The 24,567-nt window shown below is 42.5% G+C and overlaps 1 protein-coding gene across 5 annotated transcripts in view; it reads right to left on the bottom strand.

Annotated features, from left to right (window-relative positions):
- The window catches only part of LOC120041376 (probable global transcription activator SNF2L2), a 90,076-nt gene that overhangs the window by 49,320 nt on the left and 16,189 nt on the right, over positions 1–24,567 (bottom strand). For 2 of the 5 annotated variants that reach the window (XM_038986328.1, XM_038986331.1), the window contains 5 exons: positions 16,923–17,086; positions 16,543–16,818; positions 15,413–15,439; positions 7,798–7,875; positions 6,669–6,887 (listed from right to left, as the gene is read on the bottom strand). In XM_038986328.1, the coding sequence (XP_038842256.1) occupies positions 6,669–6,887; positions 7,798–7,875; positions 15,413–15,439; positions 16,543–16,818; positions 16,923–17,086 (764 nt within the window). Of the gene's footprint in view, positions 1–6,668; positions 6,888–7,797; positions 7,876–15,412; positions 15,440–16,542; positions 16,819–16,922; positions 17,087–22,256; positions 22,362–24,567 lie in introns of those variants that run through there. The other 3 variants (XM_038986332.1, XM_038986330.1, XM_038986329.1) reach the window with 3 other exon arrangements.

Below are 24,567 nucleotides of genomic sequence, written 5' to 3'. Positions count from 1 at the left end.
ATTTTCACAACAATACACACAACCTAAAAGTAAAAGAATGGAATAAAGGAATATATCAATATTAGATGAGAAATGTTGGAGTGGCATTGACTAAAATACATTATAATAGAATAAAGTATATACATATGAGATGAGTAAAGCAAAAATATGTTGTGGCGTACAGCAGCCACCAGGGGGAGACTCGTCGAGGCCTGGTGACAGACGGAGTATACATCACGAGGCGATGGCTCCATCTGCTGGATGTGCCAGGTCTCGACGGGCTCTCCGCCCAGGACTAATTGGGGCTGATTGGGGGTTTGGTGAGTAATCAAGGGCTGATTGCTCACCAGCTTTACAAGTCCCATAAAGCTGCCAGAAGGGCAGCACACAGGGGAGAGACTGAGGGAGGAAAGGACTCCCGTATAGTTGGGGACGGTACCAGAGGTAATAGGAGGGAGTTCAGTTTTTGATCCCCACAGGATACAGCAAGACCTGGAGCCCAGAAGACAGTATCTTGGAGATGGTCTCTTCTTTTCTTATTCCTATTTCTTTTCTTTTGGACTATTATTTTAATAAACACCTTTGAAACTGAGCTAATCCTACTCTGTCCGTGTCTGATCTGTGTAAATGTTTTGACCCAACCCCCTGGTCTGCCACAATGTAAACATTATTAGAGTGACTAGTGTTCCATTATTAGAGTGGCCAGTGATTTCAAGTATATGTCACGCCCTGACCATAGTTTGCTTTGTATGTTTCTATGTTTTGTTTGGTCAGGGTGTGATCTGAGTGGGCATTCTATGTTGTATGTCTAGTTTGTCTATTTCTATGTGTTTGGCCTGATATGGTTCTCAATCAGAGGCAGGTGTTTGTCGTTGTCTCTGATTGGGAGCCATATTTAGGTAGCCTGTTTTGTCATTGTGGGTTGTGGGTGATTGTCTATGTGTAGTGTTTTGTGTCAGCACTATTATTCGATAGCTTCACGTTCGTTGTTTCTTATTTTTGTATAGTTCGTTCAGTGTTCTCTTTTTAAATAAATTCAAGATGAACACTTACCATGCTGCATATTGGTCCTCCCATCCTTCCAACTACTCCTCCTCAGAAGAGGAGGAAGACGAACGTGACAGTCTATGTATATGGGGCAGCAGCCTTTAAGGTGCAGGGTTAAGTAACCGGGTGAAATCCGCCTAGTGATTGCTATTTAACAGTCTGATGGCCTTGAGATAGACTGAATAACAGCTTCTATCGGTCCCAGCTTCGATGCACCTGTACTGACCTCACCTTCTAATGATAGCGGGGTGAACAGGCAGTGGCTCGGGTGGTTGTTGTCCTTGATGATCTTTTTGGCCTTCCTGTGACATTGGGTGCTGTAGGTGTCCTGGAGGGCAGGTAGTTTGCCCGATGATGCGTTGGGCAGACTGCAGCACCCTCTGGAGAGCCCTGCAGTTGCGTGTGATAGCAGTTGCCATACCAGGTGGCGATACAGACCGACAGGATGCTCTCAATTGTGTATCTGTAAATGTTTGTGAGGGTTTTAGGTGACAAGCCAAATTTCTTCAGCCTCTTGAGGTAAAAGAGGCGCTGTTGGCTTTCTTCACCACACTGTCTGTGTGGGTGGACCATTCCAGATCATCAGTGATGTGCTCGCAGAGGAACTTGAAGCTTTCCACCTGCTCCACTGAGGTCCCTTCAATGTGGACAGGCGTGCTCCCTCTCGGGTTTCCTGAAGTCCACGATCAGCTCCTTTGTTTTGTCGATATTGAGTGAGAGGTTATTCTCCTGACACCACACTCCCAGGGCCCTCACCTCCTCCCTGTAGGCTGTCTCGTCATCGTTGGTAATCAGGACTACTACTGTTGTGTCGTCTGCAAACTTCATGATTGAGTTGGAGGCCACGCAGTCATGGGTGAACAGGGAGAACAGGAGGGAGCTGAGCACGCACCCTTGGGGTCCCCAGTGTTGAGGATCAGCGAAGTGGAGGTGTTGTTTCCTACCTTCACCACCTGGGGGCGGCCCATCAGGAAGTCCAGGACCCAGTTGCACAGGGCGGGGTTCAGACTAGAGGTCGACCGATTATGATTTTTGAACGCCGATACCGATTATTGGGGGACAAAAAAGGCCGATACCGATTAATCGGCCGATTTTTAAAAATGTATTTGTAATAATGACAATTACAACAATACTGAATGAACACTTATTTTAACTTAATATAATACATCAATAAAATCAATTTAGCCTCAAATAAATAATGAAACATGTTCAATATGGTTTAAATAATGCAAAAACAAAGTGTTGGAGAAGAAAGTAAAAGTGCAATATGTGCCATGTAAGAAAGCTAACGTTTAAGTTCCTTGCTCAGAACATGAGAACATATGAAAGCTGGTGGTTCCTAGTTAACCATAGGTTAGGTTGCAAGATTGAATCCCTGAGCTGACAAGGTAAAAATCTGTCGTTCTGCCCCTGAACAAGGCAGTTAACCCACCGTTCCTAGGCCGTCATTGAAAATAAGAACGTGTTCTTAACTTCTTTGGGGTAGGTGGCAGCATTTTCACTTTTGGATAAATAGCATGCCCAAATTCAACTGCCTGCTACTCATCCCCAGAATATAACATATGCAAAACTGTTTGAATCATGTCTGTGAGTATAACAGAACTTATGTAGCAGACAAAACCCAGAGGACAAACCATTCATATTTCTTTTTTTTTTGGTCACTGTCTTTTCAATGAGTTTTCATTAGGACACCAGATTTCTAAGGAACTTGTTTGCAGTTCCTACCGCTTCCACTGGATGTCACCAGTCTTTGGAAATTGGTTGAGGTTTTTCCTTTGTGTAATGAAGAAGTACGTCCATCTTAAATGAGGGTCACTTGAAGTAAATTGTTTAAGGGAGGGACATTACCAGAAAAGTTGCGTCAGTTTGTTTTCTTTTTGTATTGAACACAGATCATCCCGTCTTCAATTTGATCGATTATTAACGTTTAAAAATACCTAACGTTGTATTACAAAAGTAGTTTGAAACGTTTTGGTAAAGTTTACATGTAACTTTTGATATATTTTGTAGTGACGTTGCGCAAGTTGGAAGCTGTGTTTTTCTGGATGAAACGCGCCAAATAAATTTACATTTTGGATATATATCGACGGAATTAATCGAACAAAAGGACCATTTGTGATGTTTATGGGACATATTGGAGTGCCAACAACAGAAGCTCGTCAAAGGTAAGGCATGAATTATATTTTTATTTCTGCGTTTTGTGTCGTGCCTGCAGTGTTAAAATATGCTACTCTTTATGTTTACTGTTGTGCTATCATCAGATAATAGCATCTTATGCTTTCGCCGAAAACCCTTTTTGAAATCTGACATGTTGGCTGGATTCACAACGAGTGTAGCTTTAATTTGGTATCTTACATGTGTGATTTAATGAAAGTTTGATTTTTATATCATTTTATTTGAATGTGGCGCTCTGTATTTTCCCTGGCTATTGGCCAGGGCTACCCCAGAGAGGTGAACTGACTTGCCTAGTTAAATAAAGATTAAAGGTGGTGTAAAAAAAAAAAATGTTATGAAAACTTGATATCGGCCCTATTTAATCGGCCATTCCGATTAATCGGTCGACCTCTAGTTCAGAACCAGGGCCACAAGCTAAATTATGAGCTTGGAGGGTACTATGATGTTGAATGCTGAGCTGTAGTCAATGAACAGCATTCTTACATAGGTATTCCTCTTGCCCAGATGGGATAGGGCAGTGTGCAGTGTGATGGTGATTGCATCGTCTGTGGATCTATTGGGGTGGTAAGCAAATTGAAGTGGGTCTAGGATGTCAGGTAGGGTGATATGATCATTAACTAACCTCTCAAAGCTCTTCATGATGACAGAAGTGAGTGATACGGAGCGTGGGGACAGCAGACTGGGATAGGGAGAGATTGAATATGTCCGTAAACACTCCAGTCAGCTGGTCTGTGCATGCTCTGTGTACGCGGCTAGGGATGCAGTCTGGGCCGGCAGCCTTGCGAGGGTTAACACGTTTAAATGTCTTACTCACGTCGGCCACGGAGAAGGAGAGCCCACAGTCCTTGGTAGCAGGTCATGTCAGTGGCACTGTGTTATCCTCAAAGCGGGCAAAGAAGGTGTTTAGCTTGCCTGGAAGGAAGGTGTCGGTTTCCGCGAAGTGGCTGGTTTTCCTTTTGTAGTCCGTGATTGTATGTAGACCCTGCCACATACGTCTCATGTCTGAGCCGTTGAATTGTGACTCCACTTTGTCTCTATAATGACGTTTTTCCTGTTTCATTGCCTAGTTAGTATTCGGCCATATTCCCAGTCACCTTGCCATGGTGAAATGCGATTTCCACAGTTACTGGTTTGGGTAGGTTTTAACAATCACAGTGGGTACAACATCTCCTATACACTTCCTGATAAACTCAGTCACCAAATCAATGCATTTGTCAATGTTATTCTCAGAGGCTACCCGGAACATATCCCAGTCTGTGTGATCAAAACAATAGTGCAGCGTGGATTCAGACGAGCGTTGAAAAGTCCTGGAGCAAAATGGAGTGATCAGATTTGCCTAAGAGAGGACGAGGGAGGGCCTTGTAGGCATCCCAGAGGTTGGAGTAGCAGTGGTTGAGTGTTTTAGCAGTGCGAGTACTACAGTCAATGTGTTGATAGAACTTCGATAGCGTTTTTTCTTAAATTTGCTTTGTTAAAATCCCCAGCTACAATAAATGTGGCCTCAGGATATGTGTAATCCAGTTTGCATAAAGTCCAGTGTAGTACTTTGAGGGATGTTGTGGTATCGGCTTGAGGGGAATATACACGGCTATGACAATAACCAAAGAGAATTATCTTGAGAGGTAATACGGTTGGCATTTGATTGTGAGGTATTCTAGGTCGGGTGAAAAAAAGGACTTGAGTTTATGTATGTTATTACAATCACATCATGAGTTGTTAATCACGAAACATACACCCCTGCCTTTCTTCTTCCTGGAGTTTTTTATTCCAGTCTGCGTGATATACTGAGAACCCAGCTGGCTGTATGGACAAAGACAGTATATACCGAGAGAGCCATGTTTCTGTGAAACAGAGTATGTTATAATCCCTGATGTCTCTCTGGAAGGAGATCCTCGCCCTGAGCTCGTCTACTTTATTATCCAAAGACTGAACATTAGCGAGTAATACACCCGGAAGCGGTGGATGGTGTGCGCGCCTCCTGAGTCGGACTAGAAGTCCACTCCAAATACCTCTTCTCCGCCGGCTGTGTTTTGGATCAGCCTCTGGAATCAGTTAAATTGCCATGGGGGGTACGAAAAAAGGATCCAATTCGGGAAAGTCATATTCCCGGTCGTAATGCTGTTGAGTTACCGCCGGTCTGATATTCAAAAGTTATTTACGGTTGTATGTAATATCACAAAAAAATTCCTGGGCTAATAATGTAACTGCAAAGTTGCTTAGGAGCTAGAAGCAGAGCTGCCCTATCTGTCGGCGCCATCTTGCTTTTTTACATGAGTAGTGCATGCCACAAATTCTAAGTGGGTCTTTCTCCATTCTTCATTCGATTTTGTTGCATGAGAAATATAAGGAAAGTTAGTACTGCCGCCAATACAGACATTGTGAAAAGGCCGTAAACAGCACTTTACTGAATTGCTTTCCTTTGACAGCTTCTGCTGTTTGCAAGTGATGTAATATTGTCCCATTCCCTAGGGTTATTTAGCTCTCCCTACCACTAGGGGCTGTTTGCAAGTGATGTAATATTGTCCCATTCCCTAGGGTTATTTAGCTCTCCCTACCACTAGGGGCTGTTTGCAAGTGATGTAATATTGTCCCATTCCCTAGGGTTATTTAGCTCTCCCTACCACTAGGGGCTGTTTGCAAGTGATGTAATATTGTCCCATTCCCTAGGGTTATTTAGCTCTCCCTACCACTAGGGGTTGTTTGCAAGTGATGTAATATTGTCCCATTCCCTAGGGTTATTTAGCTCTCCCTACCACTAGGGGCTGTTTGCAAGTGATGTAATATTGTCCCATTCCCTAGGGTTATTTAGCTCTCCCTACCACTAGGGGTTGTTTGCAAGTGATGTAATATTGTCCCATTCCCTAGGGTTATTTAGCTCTCCCTACCACTAGGGGCTGTTTGCAAGTGATGTAATATTGTCCCATTCCCTAGGGTTATTTAGCTCTCCCTACCACTAGGGGCTGTTTGCAAGTGATGTAATATTGTCCCATTCCCTAGGGTTATTTAGCTCTCCCTACCACTAGGGGTTGTTTGCAAGTGATGTAATATTGTCCCATTCCCTAGGGTTATTTAGCTCTCCCTACCACTAGGGGTTGTTTGCAAGTGATGTAATATTGTCCCATTCCCTAGGGTTATTTAGCTCTCCCTACCACTAGGGGTTGTTTGCAAGTGATGTAATATTGTCCCATTCCCTAGGGTTATTTAGCTCTCCCTACCACTAGGGGCTGTTTGCAAGTGATGTAATATTGTCCCATTCCCTAGGGTTATTTAGCTCTCCCTACCACTAGGGGCTGTTTGCAAGTGATGTAATATTGTCCCATTCCCTAGGGTTATTTAGCTCTCCACTAGGGGGTTAATGGGATTAAGAATTAGATTCTGGCAAAACCCCGAGCCATTGTTTCTGTTTTGTTTCATCTTTATAAATACTTAAGTTATTATTGAGAATAAAATAACATGTTCCAGCCTACCCTGAGCCACTGTTTCTCTGTCAGGGCGTCGCTGTAGTCAACGTCGCCTCTCCTGCGTGATCCTCGGCCGAAGATCTTCTCCTCCTCTTCCTCGCAGGTGAGCCGCTCCACCTCTGCGTCATCCTTGACGATCCAAGATGGCAGCTCGACCTCCTCCATCAGACGAGGCTTCCTTTTAGGGTTCCTGGCGTCCTCCCGCCGCCGGTCCAGGTCCATACTCTAAAGAGGAAACAACACTTTATTGATTTCTAACCCTAACCCTTACCTTTACCCTAATCTCTACACTAACCTTTACCCTAACCTTTACCCTTACATTTACCATAACCTTTACCCTAACCTTTACCCTTACATTTACCATTACCTTTACCCTAACCTTTACCATAACCTTTACCCTTACCTTTACCTTTACCCTAACCTTTACCTTATCCCTAACCTTTACCTTATCCCTAACCTTTACCTTAATCCTAACCTTTACCTTATCCCTAACCTTTACCTTATCCCTAACCTTTACCTTATCCCTAACCTTTACCTTATCCCTAACCTTTACCTTAATCCTAACCTTTACCTTATCCCTAACCTTTACCTTAATCCTTACCTTTACCCTTTCCCTAACCTTTACCTTAATCTTAAACTTTACCCTAACCTTTACCTTAATCCTAACCTTTACCCTGACCTTTACCCTTTACCTCATCCCTAACCTTTACCTTATCCCTAACCTTTACCTTAATCCTAACCTTTACCTTAATCTTTCCCTTATCCCTAACCTTTCCCTTAATCCTAACCTTTCCCTTAATCCTAACCTTTCCCTTAATCCTAACCTTTCCCTTATCCCTAACCTTTCCTTAATCCTAAACTTTCCCTTATCCCTAACCTTTACCTTAATCCTAACCTTTCCCTTAATCCTAACCTTTCCCTTAATCCTAACCTTTCCTTAATCCTAACCTTTACCTTAATCCTAACCTTTCCCTTATCCCTAACCTTTACCTTAATCCTAACCTTTACCCTATAGTGGTCTTATTGTGTCAGTATTCAATAATACATATCAATGTCTAGAAAGCACCATACTGAAGGTTACTGTTAATGTAAAGCACCATACTGAAGGTTACTGTTAATGTCATGTGCTTCTCACCATGAACAGCTCAAACTCATCCTCATTACGGGCGATCATCTGGTTCAGAGTCTCATCATCAGGCACCTCGTCTTCCTCCTACAGACAGACAGTACAAAAAGACAGACATCAGACAGTACAGAACAAGACATCACACAGTACAGATACATTGTATTGTATGCTGTATCTGTACCTGTATTGTAGTGTATGCTGGATCTGTATTGTATTGTATGGTGTACCTGTATTGTATTGTATGTTGTATCTGTACCTGTATTGTACCGTATACTGTACCTGTGTTTTGTGCTGTACCTGCATTGTATTGTATTGTATGCTGTATCTGTACCTGTATTGTATGGTGTATCTGTATTGTATTGTGTACCTGTATTGTATTGTGTACCTGTATTGTATTGTGTGCTGTATCTGTACCTGTATTGTATGGTGTACCTGTATTGTATTGTGTGCTGTATCTGTACCTGTATTGTATGGTGTACCTGTATTGTATTGTGTGCTGTATCTGTACCTGTATTGTATGGTGTACCTGTATTGTATTGTATTGTATGGTGTACCTGTATTGTATGGTGTACCTGTATTGTATTGTATTGTATGGTGTACCTGTATTGTATTGTATTGTATGGTGTACCTGTATTGTATTGTATGCTGTACCTGTATTGTATTGTATGCTGTATCTGTACCTGTATTGTACCGTATACTGTACCTGTATTGTATTGTATGCTGGATCTGTATTGTATGGTGTACCTGTATTGTATTGTATGCTGTACCTGTATTGTATTGTATACTGTACCTGTATTGTATTGTATGCTGTATCTGTACCTGTATTGTATTGTATGGTGTACCTGTATTGTATTGTATGGTGTACCTGTATTGTACCGTATACTGTACCTGTATTGTATTGTATGCTGTATCTGTACCTGTATTGTATTGTATGCTGTATCTGTACCTGTATTGTACCATATACTGTACCTGTGTTTTGTGCTGTACCTGCATTGTATTGTATGATGTACCTATATTGTATTTTACACCTGTATTGCATTGTATGCTGTACCAGGGTATTCTATTGCATTGTATGCTGTACCAGGGTATTCTATTGCATTGTATGCTGTACCTGTATTGTAGTGTATGCTGGATCTGTATTGTATTGTATGCTGTACCTGTATTGTATTGTATCGTATGCTGTACCTGTATTGTATTGTGTGCTGTACCTGTATTGTAGTGTGTTGTACCTGTATTGTATTGCATGCTGGATCTGTATTGTATGCTGTATCTGTATTGTATTGCATTGTATGCTGTACCAGGGTATTCTATTGCATTGTATGCTGTACCTGTATTGTAGTGTATGCTGGATCTGTATTGTATGCTGGACCTGTATTGTATTGTATGCTGTACCTGTATTGTAGTGTATGCTGGATCTGTATTGTATGCTGGACCTGTATTGTATTGTATGCTGTACCTGTATTGTATGCTGGATCTGTATTGTATTGTATGCTGGATCTGTATTGTATGCTGGATCTGTATTGTATTGTATGCTGTACCTGTATTGTATTGTATGCTGTATCTGTAGTGTATGCTGGATCTGTATTTTATGCTGGACCTGTATTGTATTGTATGCTGTACCTGTATTGTAGTGTATGCTGTACCTGTATTGTATTGTATGCTGGATCTGTATTGTATGCTGGATCTGTATTGTATTGTATGCTGTACCTGTATTGTATTGTATGCTGTACCTGTATTGTAGTGTATGCTGGATCTGTATTGTATGCTGGACCTGTATTGTATTGTATGCTGTACCTGTATTGTAGTGTATGCTGGATCTGTATTGTATGCTGGACCTGTATTGTAGTGTATGCTGTACCTGTATTGTATTGTATGCTGGATCTGTAGTGTATGCTGGATCTGTATTGTATGCTGGACCTGTATTGTATTGTATGCTGGATCTGTATTGTATGCTGGATCTGTATTGTATTGTATGCTGTACCTGTATTGTATTGTATGCTGGATCTGTAGTGTATGCTGGATCTGTATTGTATGCTGTACCTGTATTGTAGTGTGTTGTACCTGTATTGTATTGCATGCTGGATCTGTATTGTATGCTGTATCTGTATTGTATTGCATTGTATGCTGTACCAGGGTATTCTATTGCATTGTATGCTGTACCTGTATTGTAGTGTATGCTGGATCTGTATTGTATGCTGGACCTGTATTGTATTGTATGCTGTACCTGTATTGTAGTGTATGCTGGATCTGTATTGTATGCTGGACCTGTATTGTATTGTATGCTGTACCTGTATTGTATGCTGGATCTGTATTGTATTGTATGCTGGATCTGTATTGTATGCTGGATCTGTATTGTATTGTATGCTGTACCTGTATTGTATTGTATGCTGTATCTGTAGTGTATGCTGGATCTGTATTTTATGCTGGACCTGTATTGTATTGTATGCTGTACCTGTATTGTAGTGTATGCTGTACCTGTATTGTATTGTATGCTGGATCTGTATTGTATGCTGGATCTGTATTGTATTGTATGCTGTACCTGTATTGTATTGTATGCTGTACCTGTATTGTAGTGTATGCTGGATCTGTATTGTATGCTGGACCTGTATTGTATTGTATGCTGTACCTGTATTGTAGTGTATGCTGGATCTGTATTGTATGCTGGACCTGTATTGTAGTGTATGCTGTACCTGTATTGTATTGTATGCTGGATCTGTAGTGTATGCTGGATCTGTATTGTATGCTGGACCTGTATTGTATTGTATGCTGGATCTGTATTGTATGCTGGATCTGTATTGTATTGTATGCTGTACCTGTATTGTATTGTATGCTGGATCTGTAGTGTATGCTGGATCTGTATTGTATGCTGGATCTGTATTGTAGTGTATGCTGGACCTGTATTGTATTGTATGCTGGACCTGTATTGTATTGTATGCTGTACCTGTATTGTATTGTATGGTGTACCTGTATTGTATTGTATGGTGTACCTGTATTGTATTGTATGGTGTACCTGTATTGTATTGTATGCTGTACCTGTATTGTATTGTATGCTGTACCTGTATTGTATTGTATGCTGTACCTGTATTGTATTGTATGCTGTACCTGCATTGTATTGTATTGTATTGTATGCTGTACCTGTATTGTATTGTATGCTGTACCTGTATTGTATTGTATGGTGTACCTGTATTGTATTGTAGGGTGTACCTGTATTGTATTGTATGGTGTACCTGTATTGTAGGGTGTACCTGTATTGTATTGTATTGTATGGTGTACCTGTATTGTATTGTATGGTGTACCTGTATTGTATTGTATCGTATGCTGTACCTGTATTGTATTGTGTGCTGTACCTGTATTGTATTGTAGGGTGTACCTGTATTGTATTGTATTGTATGGTGTACCTGTATTGTATTGTATGGTGTACCTGTATTGTATTGTATCGTATGCTGTACCTGTATTGTATTGTGTGCTGTACCTGTATTGTATTGTATGGTGTACCTGTATTGTATTGTATGGTGTACCTGTATTGTATTGTATTGTATTGTATGCTGTACCTGTATTGTATCGTATGCTGTACCTGTATTGTATTGTGTGCTGTACCTGTATTGTATTGTGTGCTGTACCTGTATTGTATTGTGTGCTGTACCTGTATTGTAGTGTGTTGTACCTGTATTGTATTGCATGCTGGATCTGTATTGTATGCTGTATCTGTATTGTATTGCATGCTGTATCTGTATTGTATTGCATGCTGTATCTGTATTGTATGCTGTACCTGTATTGTATTGTATTGTATTGTATTGTATTGTAGGGTGTACCTGTATTGTATTGTATGCTGTACCTGTATTGTAGTGTATGCTGGATCTGTATTGTATGCTGGACCTGTATTGTATTGTATGCTGGACCTGTATTGTAGTGTATGCTGTACCTGTATTGTATTGTATGCTGGATCTGTAGTGTATGCTGGATCTGTATTGTATGCTGGACCTGTATTGTATTGTATGCTGGATCTGTATTGTATGCTGGATCTGTATTGTATTGTATGCTGTACCTGTATTGTATTGTATGCTGGATCTGTAGTGTATGCTGGATCTGTATTGTATGCTGGATCTGTATTGTAGTGTATGCTGGACCTGTATTGTATTGTATGCTGGACCTGTATTGTATTGTATGCTGTACCTGTATTGTATTGTATGCTGGATCTGTATTGTATTGTATGGTGTACCTGTATTGTATTGTATGGTGTACCTGTATTGTATTGTATGCTGTACCTGTATTGTATTGTATGCTGTACCTGTATTGTATTGTATGCTGTACCTGTATTGTATTGTATGCTGTACCTGCATTGTATTGTATTGTATTGTATGCTGTACCTGTATTGTATTGTATGCTGTACCTGTATTGTATTGTATGGTGTACCTGTATTGTATTGTAGGGTGTACCTGTATTGTATTGTATGGTGTACCTGTATTGTAGGGTGTACCTGTATTGTATTGTATTGTATGGTGTACCTGTATTGTATTGTATGGTGTACCTGTATTGTATTGTATCGTATGCTGTACCTGTATTGTATTGTGTGCTGTACCTGTATTGTATTGTAGGGTGTACCTGTATTGTATTGTATGGTGTACCTGTATTGTATTGTATGGTGTACCTGTATTGTATTGTATTGTATGCTGTACCTGTATTGTATCGTATGCTGTACCTGTATTGTAGTGTGTTGTACCTGTATTGTATTGCATGCTGGATCTGTATTGTATGCTGTATCTGTATTGTATTGCATGCTGTATCTGTATTGTATTGCATGCTGTATCTGTATTGTATGCTGTACCTGTATTGTATTGTATTGTATTGTATTGTATTGTAGGGTGTACCTGTATTGTATTGTATGGTGTACCTGTATTGTATTGTATGGTGTACCTGTATTGTATTGTATGCTGTACCTGTATTGTATTGTATGCTGTACCTGTATTGTATTGTATGCTGTACCTGTATTGTATTGTATGCTGTACCTGTATTGTATTGTATGGTGTACCTGTATTGTATTGTAGGGTGTACCTGTATTGTATTGTATGGTGTACCTGTATTGTAGGGTGTACCTGTATTGTATTGTATGGTGTACCTGTATTGTATTGTATGGTGTACCTGTATTGTATTGTATCGTATGCTGTACCTGTATTGTATTGTGTGCTGTACCTGTATTGTATTGTAGGGTGTACCTGTATTGTATTGTATGGTGTACCTGTATTGTATTGTATGGTGTACCTGTATTGTATTGTATTGTATGCTGTACCTGTATTGTATCGTATGCTGTACCTGTATTGTATTGTGTGCTGTACCTGTATTGTATTGTGTGCTGTACCTGTATTGTAGTGTGTTGTACCTGTATTGTATTGCATGCTGGATCTGTATTGTATGCTGTATCTGTATTGTATTGCATGCTGTATCTGTATTGTATTGCATGCTGTATCTGTATTGTATGCTGTACCTGTATTGTATTGTATTGTATTGTATTGTATTGTAGGGTGTACCTGTATTGTATTGTATTGTATGGTGTACCTGTATTGTATTGTATGGTGTACCTGTATTGTATTGTATGCTGTACCTGTATTGTATTGTATGGTGTACCTGTATTGTATTGTATGCTGTACCTGTATTGTATTGTAGGGTGTACCTGTATTGTATTGTAGGGTGTACCTGTATTGTATTGTATGGTGTACCTGTATTGTATTGTAGGGTGTACCTGTATTGTATTGTATTGTATTGTATTGTATGGTGTACCTGTATTGTATTGTATTGTGTACCTGTATTGTATTGTATGGTGTACCTGTACCTGTATTGTATTGTATTGTATTGTATTGTATGGTGTACCTGTATTGTATTGTATGGTGTACCTGTATTGTATTGTATTGTATTGTATTGTATTGTATGGTGTACCTGTATTGTATTGTATTGTGTACCTGTATTGTATTGTATCGTATTGAACACCGATCCGTCCTTCATGCATTCCCTACTGGGCTTCACAAAGCCATGCAGTAGACAGCCAGCCATTCAAGATAGAAATTGGCTGTGGGCACTGGTCTAAGATCAGCTTACAGTCCAAACCTTTTTAAACCTGAACCTTAATAAAATATATAAAACTGATCCTAGATCAGCCTCTGGGGCCAACCTACTCCTATTCCTGTCCAGCCAGCCAGCCAGCCAGCCAGCCAGCCAGCCAGCCAGCCAGCCAGCCAGCCAGCCACTCATACAGGCTGATGTTACGCCGGAAAACGTAGATGACAATATGATGATAATAATAGTTAATTACTATAGCCACAATATGATGATAATAACAGTTGTTAATTACTATAGCCACAATATGATGATAATAATAGTTAATTACCATAGCCACAATATGATGATAATAATAGTTGTTAATTACTATAGCCACAATATGATGATAATAATAGTTGTTAATTACTATAGCCACAATATGATGATAATAATAGTTAATTACTATAGCCACAATATGATGATAATAACAGTTGTTAATTACTATAGCCACAATATGATGATAATAATAGTTGTTAATTACTATAGCCACAATATGATGATAATAATAGTTAATTACTATAGCCACAATATGATGATAATAATAGTTGTTAATTACTATAGCCACAATATGATGATAATAATAGTTAATTACTATAGCCACAATATGATGATAATAATAGTTAATTACTATAGCCACAATATGATGATAATAATAGTTGTTAATTACTATAGCCACAATATGATGATAATAATAGTTAATTACTATAGCCACAATATGATGATAATAACAGTTGTTAATTACTATAGCCACAATATGATGATAATAACAGTTGTTAATTACTATAGCCACAATATGATGATAATAATAGTTAATTACTATAGCCACAATATGATGATAATAATAGTTAATTACTATAGCCACAATATGATGATAATAATAGTTGTTAATTACTATAGCCACAATATGATGATAATAATAGTTAATTACCATAGCCACAATATGATGATAATAATAGTTGTTAATTACTATAGCCACAATATGATGATAATAATAGTTAATTACTATAGCCACAATATGATGATAATAATAGTTGTTAATTACTATAGCCACAATATGATGATAATAATAGTTGTTAATTACTATAGCCACAATATGATGATAATAACAGTTGTTAATTACTATAGCCACAATATGATGATAATAATAGTTAATTACTATAGCCACAATATGATGATAATAATAGTTAATTACTATAGCCACAATATGATGATAATAATAGTTGTTAATTACTATAGCCACAATATGATGATAATAATAGTTAATTACCATAGCCACAATATGATGATAATAATAGTTGTTAATTACTATAGCCACAATATGATGATAATAATAGTTAATTACTATAGCCACAATATGATGATAATAATAGTTGTTAATTACTATAGCCACAATATGATGATAATAATAGTTGTTAATTACTATAGCCACAATATGATGATAATAACAGTTGTTAATTACTATAGCCACAATATGATGATAATAACAGTTAATTACTATAGCCACAATATGATGATAATAATAGTTGTTAATTACCATAGCCACCTGACTTTTCTCTTCCTCCTTCATTTAGAAGGAAAAACACAAGAACACAGGAAACATTCACATTATAAGGTGGTTTTGTTAAGGCTTCTACCATGTTGAGGATAATGGATCAAGCATACGCTGCACATTGTAGATGCATATAGTACAACATGGTATGGTATGCATTCTGTGTGCTTTGAAATTGCCTCAGTACTGATCTCACCTAAACTAACTGGTTTCATGTCATCTACGTTTTCCATGTTTTGTCAGTGAGTTTTAGCATGGTTGAACGAGGCTAAGTGAGTTTTAACATGGTTGAATGAGGCTAGGTGAGTTTTAGCATGGTAAACAAGGCTAAGTGAGTTTTAGCATGGTTGAACGAGGCTAAGTGAGTTTTAGCATAGTTGAACAAGGCTAAGTGAGTTTTAGCATGGTTGAATGACGCTAGGTGAGTTTTATCATGGTAAACAAGGCTAAGTGAGTTTTAGCATGGTTGAACAAGGCTAAGTGAGTTTTAGCATGGTTGAACAAGGCTAAGTGAGTTTTAGCATGGTTGAACAAGGCTAAGTGAGTTTTAGCATGGTTGAACAAGGCTAAGTGAGTTTTAGCATTGTTGAACAAGGCTAAGTGAGTTTTAGCATGGTTGAACAAGGCTAAGTGAGTTTTAGCATGGTTGAACAAGGCTAAGTGAGTTTTAGCATGTTTGAATGCGGCTAAGTGAGTTTTAGCATTGTTGAATAGTTTTTGTATCTGGGCACTTTGGTTTTATGTTCCTCACTAGATCAGTTGTGTTACATGGATCAACCCTCTAGATCAGTTGTGTTACATGGATCAACCCTCTAGATCAGTTGTGTTACATGGATCAACCCTCTAGATCAGTTGTGTTACATGGATCAACCCTCTAGATCAGTTGTGTTACATGGATCAACCCTCTAGATCCGTTGTGTTACATGGATCAACCCTCTAGATCAGTTGTGTTACATGGATCAACCCTCTAGATCAGTTGTGTTACATGGATCAACCCTCTAGATCAGTTGTGTTACATGGATCAACCCTCTAGATCAGTTGTGTTACATGGATCAACCCTCTAGATCAGTTGTGTTACATGGATCAAGGTGAATGTGTGAACATCTCCAACATACCTGCAAGGAACTGCATTTAATCTTTATTCCCACGCCACCGTGACCAACCTCATTCTGTTCCTCTGTTTCCAGTATGGCCTGGAGAAAGGCTCTCCGCTCGTGGCTGGAGGACTTCTGGTCAAACATCCCAGCTTGAATCACCTTCTGGTCCACGTTCAGTTTGTACTTAGCAGCCGCTAGGATCTTCTCCTCCACACTGTTGACCGTACACAGACGCAGAACACGGACCTCGTTCTTCTGACCAATACGATGAGCCCTGTCCTGGGCCTGGAGGTCCTGGGAGCCAATCAGAACGGAGAAACTACAGGGTTAGCCAGGGGTAACTAGAATGTTTGTGTGTGTGTGTGTGTGTGTGTGTGTGTGTGTGTGTGTGTGTGTACCTGGTGAGGGTTCCAGTCAGAGTCAAAGATGACCACAGTGTCCGCAGCCTGCAGGTTGAGGCCCAGTCCCCCGGCTCTGGTGCTCAGTAGGAACACAAAGTACTGGGAACCTTTCTCATTGAACTTCTTCAGCAGCATCGCACGGTCCTCAGACTTGGTGGTGCCTACAACACACAGCAACACATACCACAAGCACTGTACTTCAATACACCGGTCATAAACTGATGAAAACATTGTTGAGGCGCAGGTAAAGGAGGCTGCATTTGGATTAGGTTAAAGTTAAGACAATTTCATACCGTATAGACACAGGTAGTGGAAGTTGAGGTTAAAGTTAAGGGTCAGAGATGCATACAGTCGAGGTGCAAGCCAATCTAAAATGGCGGGGGACGAAATGGCAGCAGTTTTACGGGCGCCCAACCCATTGTGCTATTATGTGGTTTTATTCGCGATATTTGTAACTTATTTTGTACATAATGTTTCTGCCACCGTATTTTACGGCAGAAAAGAGCTTCTGGATATCAGGACAGCGATCACTCACCTCGGATTAGACTGAGAGCTTCTGGATATCAGGACAGCGATCACTCACCTCGGATTAGACTGAGAGCTTCTGGATATCAGGACAGCGATCACTCACCTCGGATTAGACTGAGAGCTTCTGGATATCAGGACAGCGATCACTCACCTCGGATTAGACTGAGAGCTTCTGGATATCAGGACAGCGATCACTTACCTCGGATTAGACTGAGAGCTTCTGGATATCAGGACAGCGATCACTCACCTCGGATTAGACTGAGAGCTTCTGGATATCAGGACAACGATCACTCACCTCGGATTAGACTGAGAGCTTCTGGATATCAGGACAGCGATCACTCACCTCGGATTAGACTGAGAGCTTCTGGATATCAGGACAGCGATCACTCACCTCGGATTAGACTGAGAGCTTCTGGATATCAGGACAGCGATCACTCACCTCGGATTAGACTGAGAGCTTCTGGATATCAGGACAACGATCACTCACCTCGGATTAGACTGAGAGCTTCTGGATATCAGGACAACGATCACTCACCTCGGATTAGACTGAGAGCTTCTGGATATCAGGACAGCGATCACTCACCTCGGATTAGACTGAGAGCTTCTGGATATCAGGACAGCGATCACTCACCTCGGATTAGACTGAGAGCTTCTGGATATCAGGACAGCGATCACTCACCTCGGATTAGACTGAGAGCTTCTGGATATCAGGACAACGATCACTCACCTCGGATTAGACTGAGAGCTTCTGGATATCAGGACAGCGATCACTCACCTCGGACTAGACTGAGAGCTTCTGGATATCAGGACAGCGATCACTCACCTCGGATTAGACTGAGAGCTTCTGGATATCAGGACAGCGATCACTCACCTCGGATTAGACTGAGAGCTTCTGGATATCAGGACAGCGATCACTCACCTCGGACTAGACTGAGAGCTTCTGGATATCAGGACAGCGATCACTCACCTCGGACTAGACTGAGAGCTTCTGGATATCAGGACAGCGATCACTTACCTCGGACTAGACTGAGAGCTTCTGGATATCAGGACAGCGATCACTCACCTCGGACTAGACTGAGAGCTTCTGGATATCAGGACAGCGATCACTCACCTCGGATTAGACTGAGAGCTTCTGGATATCAGGACAGCGATCACTCACCTCGGACTAGACTGAGAGCTTCTGGATATCAGGACAACGATCACTCACCTCGGATTAGACTGAGAGCTTCTGGATATCAGGACAGCGATCACTCACCTCGGATTAGACTGAGAGCTTCTGGATATCAGGACAGCGATCACTCACCTCGGATTAGACTGAGAGCTTCTGGATATCAGGACAACGATCACTCACCTCGGATTAGACTGAGAGCTTCTGGATATCAGGACAGCGATCACTCACCTCGGATTAGACTGAGAGCTTCTGGATATCAGGACAGCGATCACTCACCTCGGATTAGACTGAGAGCTTCTGGATATCAGGACAGAGATCACTTACCTCGGATTAGACTGAGAGCTTCTGGATATCAGGACAGAGATCACTCACCTCGGATTAGACTGAGAGCTTCTGGATATCAGGACAGCGATCACTCACCTCGGATTAGACTGAGAGCTTCTGGATATCAGGACAGAGATCACTTACCTCGGATTAGACTGAGAGCTTCTGGATATCAGGACAGAGATCACTTACCTCGGATTAGACTGAGAGCTTCTGGATATCAGGACAGAGATCACTTACCTCGGATTAGACTGAGAGCTTCTGGATATCAGGACAGAGATCACTTACCTCGGATTAGACTGAGAGCTTCTGGATATCAGGACAGAGATCACTTACCTCGGATTAGACTGAGAGCTTCTGGATATCAGGACAGAGATCACTTACCTCGGATTAGACTGAGAGCTTCTGGATATCAGGACAGAGATCACTTACCTCGGATTAGACTGAGAGCTTCTGGATATCAGGACAGAGATCACTTACCTCGGATTAGACTGAGAGCTTCTGGATATCAGGACAGCGATCACTCACCTCGGATTAGACTGAGAGCTTCTGGATATCAGGACAGCGATCACTCACCTCGGATTAGACTGAGAGCTTCTGGATATCAGGACAGCGATCACTCACCTCGGATTAGACTGAGAGCTTCTGGATATCAGGACAACGATCACTCACCTCGGATTAGACTGAGAGCTTCTGGATATCAGGACAGCGATCACTCACCTCGGATTAGACTGAGAGCTTCTGGATATCAGGACAGCGATCACTCACCTCGGATTAGACTGAGAGCTTCTGGATATCAGGACAGAGATCACTCACCTCGGATTAGACTGAGAGCTTCTGGATATCAGGACAGCGATCACTCACCTCGGATTAGACTGAGAGCTTCTGGATATCAGGACAGCGATCACTCACCTCGGATTAGACTGAGAGCTTCTGGATATCAGGACAGCGATCACTCACCTCGGATTAGACTGAGAGCTTCTGGATATCAGGACAACGATCACTCACCTCGGATTAGACTGAGAGCTTCTGGATATCTGGACAGCGATCACTCACCTCGGACTAGACTGAGAGCTTCTGGATATCAGGACAGCGATCACTCACCTCGGATTAGACTGAGAGCTTCTGGATATCAGGACAGCGATCACTCACCTCGGATTAGACTGAGAGCTTCTGGATATCAGGACAGCGATCACTCACCTCGGACTAGACTGAGAGCTTCTGGATATCAGGACAGCGATCACTCACCTCGGACTAGACTGAGAGCTTCTGGATATCAGGACAGCGATCACTCACCTCGGATTAGACTGAGAGCTTCTGGATATCAGGACAGCGATCACTCACCTCGGATTAGACTGAGAGCTTCTGGATATCAGGACAGCGATCACTCACCTCGGATTAGACTGAGAGCTTCTGGATATCAGGACAGCGATCACTCACCTCGGATTAGACTGAGAGCTTCTGGATATCAGGACAGCGATCACTCACCTCGGATTAGACTGAGAGCTTCTGGATATCAGGACAGCGATCCCTCACCTCGGATTAGACTGAGAGCTTCTGGATATCAGGACAGCGATCACTCACCTCGGATTAGACTGAGAGCTTCTGGATATCAGGACAGCGATCACTCACCTCGGATTAGACTGAGAGCTTCTGGATATCAGGACAGCGATCACTCACCTCGGATTAGACTGAGAGCTTCTGGATATCAGGACAGCGATCACTCACCTCGGATTAGACTGAGAGCTTCTGGATATCAGGACAGCGATCACTCACCTCGGATTAGACTGAGAGCTTCTGGATATCAGGACAGCGATCACTCACCTCGGATTAGACTGAGAGCTTCTGGATATCAGGACAGCGATCCCTCACCTCGGATTAGACTGAGAGCTTCTGGATATCAGGACAGCGATCACTCACCTCGGATTAGACTGAGAGCTTCTGGATATCAGGACAGCGATCACTCACCTCGGATTAGACTGAGAGCTTCTGGATATCAGGACAGCGATCCCTCACCTCGGACTAGACTGAGAGCTTCTGGATATCAGGACAGCGATCACTCACCTCGGACTAGACTGAGAGCTTCTGGATATCAGGACAGCGATCACTCACCTCGGACTAGACTGAGAGCTTCTGGATATCAGGACAGCGATCACTCACCTCGGATTAGACTGAGAGCTTCTGGATATCAGGACAGCGATCACTCACCTCGGATTAGACTGAGAGCTTCTGGATATCAGGACAGCGATCACTCACCTCGGATTAGACTGAGAGCTTCTGGATATCAGGACAGCGATCACTCACCTCGGATTAGACTGAGAGCTTCTGGATATCAGGACAGCGATCACTCACCTCGGATTAGACTGAGAGCTTCTGGATATCAGGACAGCGATCCCTCACCTCGGATTAGACTGAGAGCTTCTGGATATCAGGACAGCGATCACTCACCTCGGATTAGACTGAGAGCTTCTGGATATCAGGACAGCGATCACTCACCTCGGATTAGACTGAGAGCTTCTGGATATCAGGACAGCGATCACTCACCTCGGATTAGACTGAGAGCTTCTGGATATCAGGACAGCGATCACTCACCTCGGATTAGACTGAGAGCTTCTGGATATCAGGACAGCGATCACTCACCTCGGATTAGACTGAGAGCTTCTGGATATCAGGACAGCGATCACTCACCTCGGATTAGACTGAGAGCTTCTGGATATCAGGACAGCGATCCCTCACCTCGGATTAGACTGAGAGCTTCTGGATATCAGGACAGCGATCACTCACCTCGGATTAGACTGAGAGCTTCTGGATATCAGGACAGCGATCACTCACCTCGGATTAGACTGAGAGCTTCTGGATATCAGGACAGCGATCACTCACCTCGGATTAGACTAAGAGCTTCTGGATATCAGGACAGCGATCACTCACCTCGGATTAGACTGAGAGCTTCTGGATATCAGGACAGCGATCACTCACCTCGGATTAGACTGAGAGCTTCTGGATATCAGGACAGCGATCACTCACCTCGGATTAGACTGAGAGCTTCTGGATATCAGGACAGTGATCACTCACCTCGGATTAGACTGAGCTTCTGGATATCAGGACAGTGATCACTCACCTCGGATTAGACTGAGCTTCTGGATATCAGGACAGCGATCACTCACCTCGGACTAGACTGAGAGCTTCTGGATATCAGGACAGAGATCACTCACCTCGGACTAGACTGAGAGCTTCTGGATATCAGGACAGCGATCACTCACCTCGGACTAGACTGAGAGCTTCTGGATATCAGGACAGCGATCACTCACCTCGGATTAGACAAAGATTTCTTCTACAACAAGGAGGACGCACAGGACATCCTCCAAACACCCGCCAGGGCCGACATCCCCGTTATTTGCAAGAGGAAGCGACGCAGGTACAGAGGACAAAGAGCCGGATGCCTGGTCGGGACCCAGAAAAGGCGAGTGGGAAAGCTGCCGTTACCGTCAATACTACTCGTCAACGTGCAATCATTGGACAATAAACTAGACGAGGTACGATCACGAATATCCTACCAACGGGACATCAAAAACGAATATCCTATGTTTCACGGAATTGTGGCTGAATGACGACATGGATATTCAGCTAGCGGGATATACGTTGCACCGGCAAGATAGAACAGCACACTCCGGTAAGACGAGGGGGGGCGGTCTGTGCATATTTGTAAACAACAGCTGGTGCACGAAATCTAAGGAAGTCTCTAGATTTTGCTAGCCTGAAGTAGAGTATTTTGTGATAAATTGCAGGCCACACTACTTGCATAGAGACTTTTCAGCTATACTTTTTGTGGCTGTTTATTTACCACCACAGACAGATGCTGGCACTAAGACCGCACTCAGTCAGCTGTATAAGGAAATAAGCAAACAGGAAACCACTCACCCAGAGGCAGCACTCCTAGTGGCCGGAGACTTTAATGCAGGGAAACTTAAATCAGTTCTACCTAATTTCTATCAGCATGTTAAATGTGCAACCAGAGGGAAAAAAACTCTAGACCACCTGTACTCCACACACAGATACGTACAAAGCTCTCCCTCGCCCTCCATTTGGTAAATCCGACCACAACTCTATCCTCCTGATTCCTGCTTACAAGCAAAAATTAAAGCAGGAAGCACCAGTGACTCGGTCTATAAAAAAGTGGTCAGATGAAGCAGATGATAAACTACAGGACTGTTTTGTTATCACAGACTGGAACATGTTCCGCGATTCTTCCGATGACATTGAGGAGTACACCACATCAGTCACTGGCTTTATCAATAAGTGCGAGGACGTCGTCCCCACAGTGACTGTACGTACATACCCCAACCAGAAGCCATGTATTACAGGCAACATTCGCACTGAGCTAAAGGGTAGAGTTGCCGCTTTCAAGGTGCAGGACTCTAACCCGGAATCTTACAAGAAATCCCGCTATGCCCTCAGACGAACCATCAAACAGGCAAAGCGTCAATACAGGGCTAAGATCGTCTCGTACTACAACGGCTCCGGCACTCGTCTTATGTGGCAGGGCTTGCACACTATTACAGACTACAAAGGGAAGCACAGCTGCGAGATGCTCAGTGACACGAGCCTACCAGACGAGCTAAATAACTTCAGTGCTCGCTTCGAGGCAAGCAACACTGAGGCAAGAGAGCATCAGCTGTTCCGGACGACTGTGTGATCACGCTCTCCGTAGCCGACGTGAGTAAGACCTTTAAACAGGTCAACATACACAAGGCCGCAGGGCCAGACGGATTACCTGGACGTGTGCTCCGGGCATGTGCTGACCAACTGGCAGGTGTCTTCACTGACATTTTCAACATGTCCCTGATTGAGTCTGTAATACCAACATGTCTCAAGCAGACCACCATAGTCCCTGTGCCCAAGAACACAAAGGCAACCTGCCTAAATGACTGCCGACCCGTAGCACTCACGTCCGTAGCCATGAAGTGCTTTGAAAGGTTGGTAAAGGCTCACATCAACACCATTATCCCAGAAACCCTAGACCCACTCCAATTTGCATACCGCCCAAACAGATCCACAGATGATGCAATCTCTATTGCACTTCACACTGCCCTTTCCCACCTGGACAAAAGGAACACTTATGTGAGAATGCTATTCATTGACTACAGCTCAGCGTTCAACACCATAGTGCCCTCAAAGCTCATCACTAAGCTAAGGATCCTGGGACTAAACACCTCCCTCTGGAGCCTGGACTTCCTGACAGGCCGCCCCCAGGTGGTGAGGGTAGGTAGCAACACATCTGCCACGCTGATCCTCAACACTGGAGCTCCCCAGGGGTGCGTGCTCAGTCCCCTCCTGTACTCCCTGTTCACCCACGACTGCATGGCCAGGCACGACTCCAACACCATCATTAAGTTTGCAGACGACACACCAGTGGTAGGCCTGATCACCAACAACGATGAGACGACCTATAGGGAGGTCAGAGACCTGGCCGGGTGGTGCCAGAATAACAACCTATCCCTCAACATAACCAAGACTAAGGGGATGATTGTGGACTACAGGAAAAAGAGGACCGAGCACGCCCCCATTCTCATCGACGGGGCTGCACAGCAGGTTGAGAGCTCATTGGTGTCCACATCAACA

The sequence above is a fragment of the Salvelinus namaycush genome, unplaced genomic scaffold (genome assembly GCF_016432855.1).
Source record: "Salvelinus namaycush isolate Seneca unplaced genomic scaffold, SaNama_1.0 Scaffold455, whole genome shotgun sequence".
Classification (NCBI taxonomy): domain Eukaryota; kingdom Metazoa; phylum Chordata; class Actinopteri; order Salmoniformes; family Salmonidae; genus Salvelinus; species Salvelinus namaycush.
The sequence above is the reverse complement of the archived record's forward strand: the minus strand, read 5'-3'. Positions and strand labels throughout refer to the sequence as shown.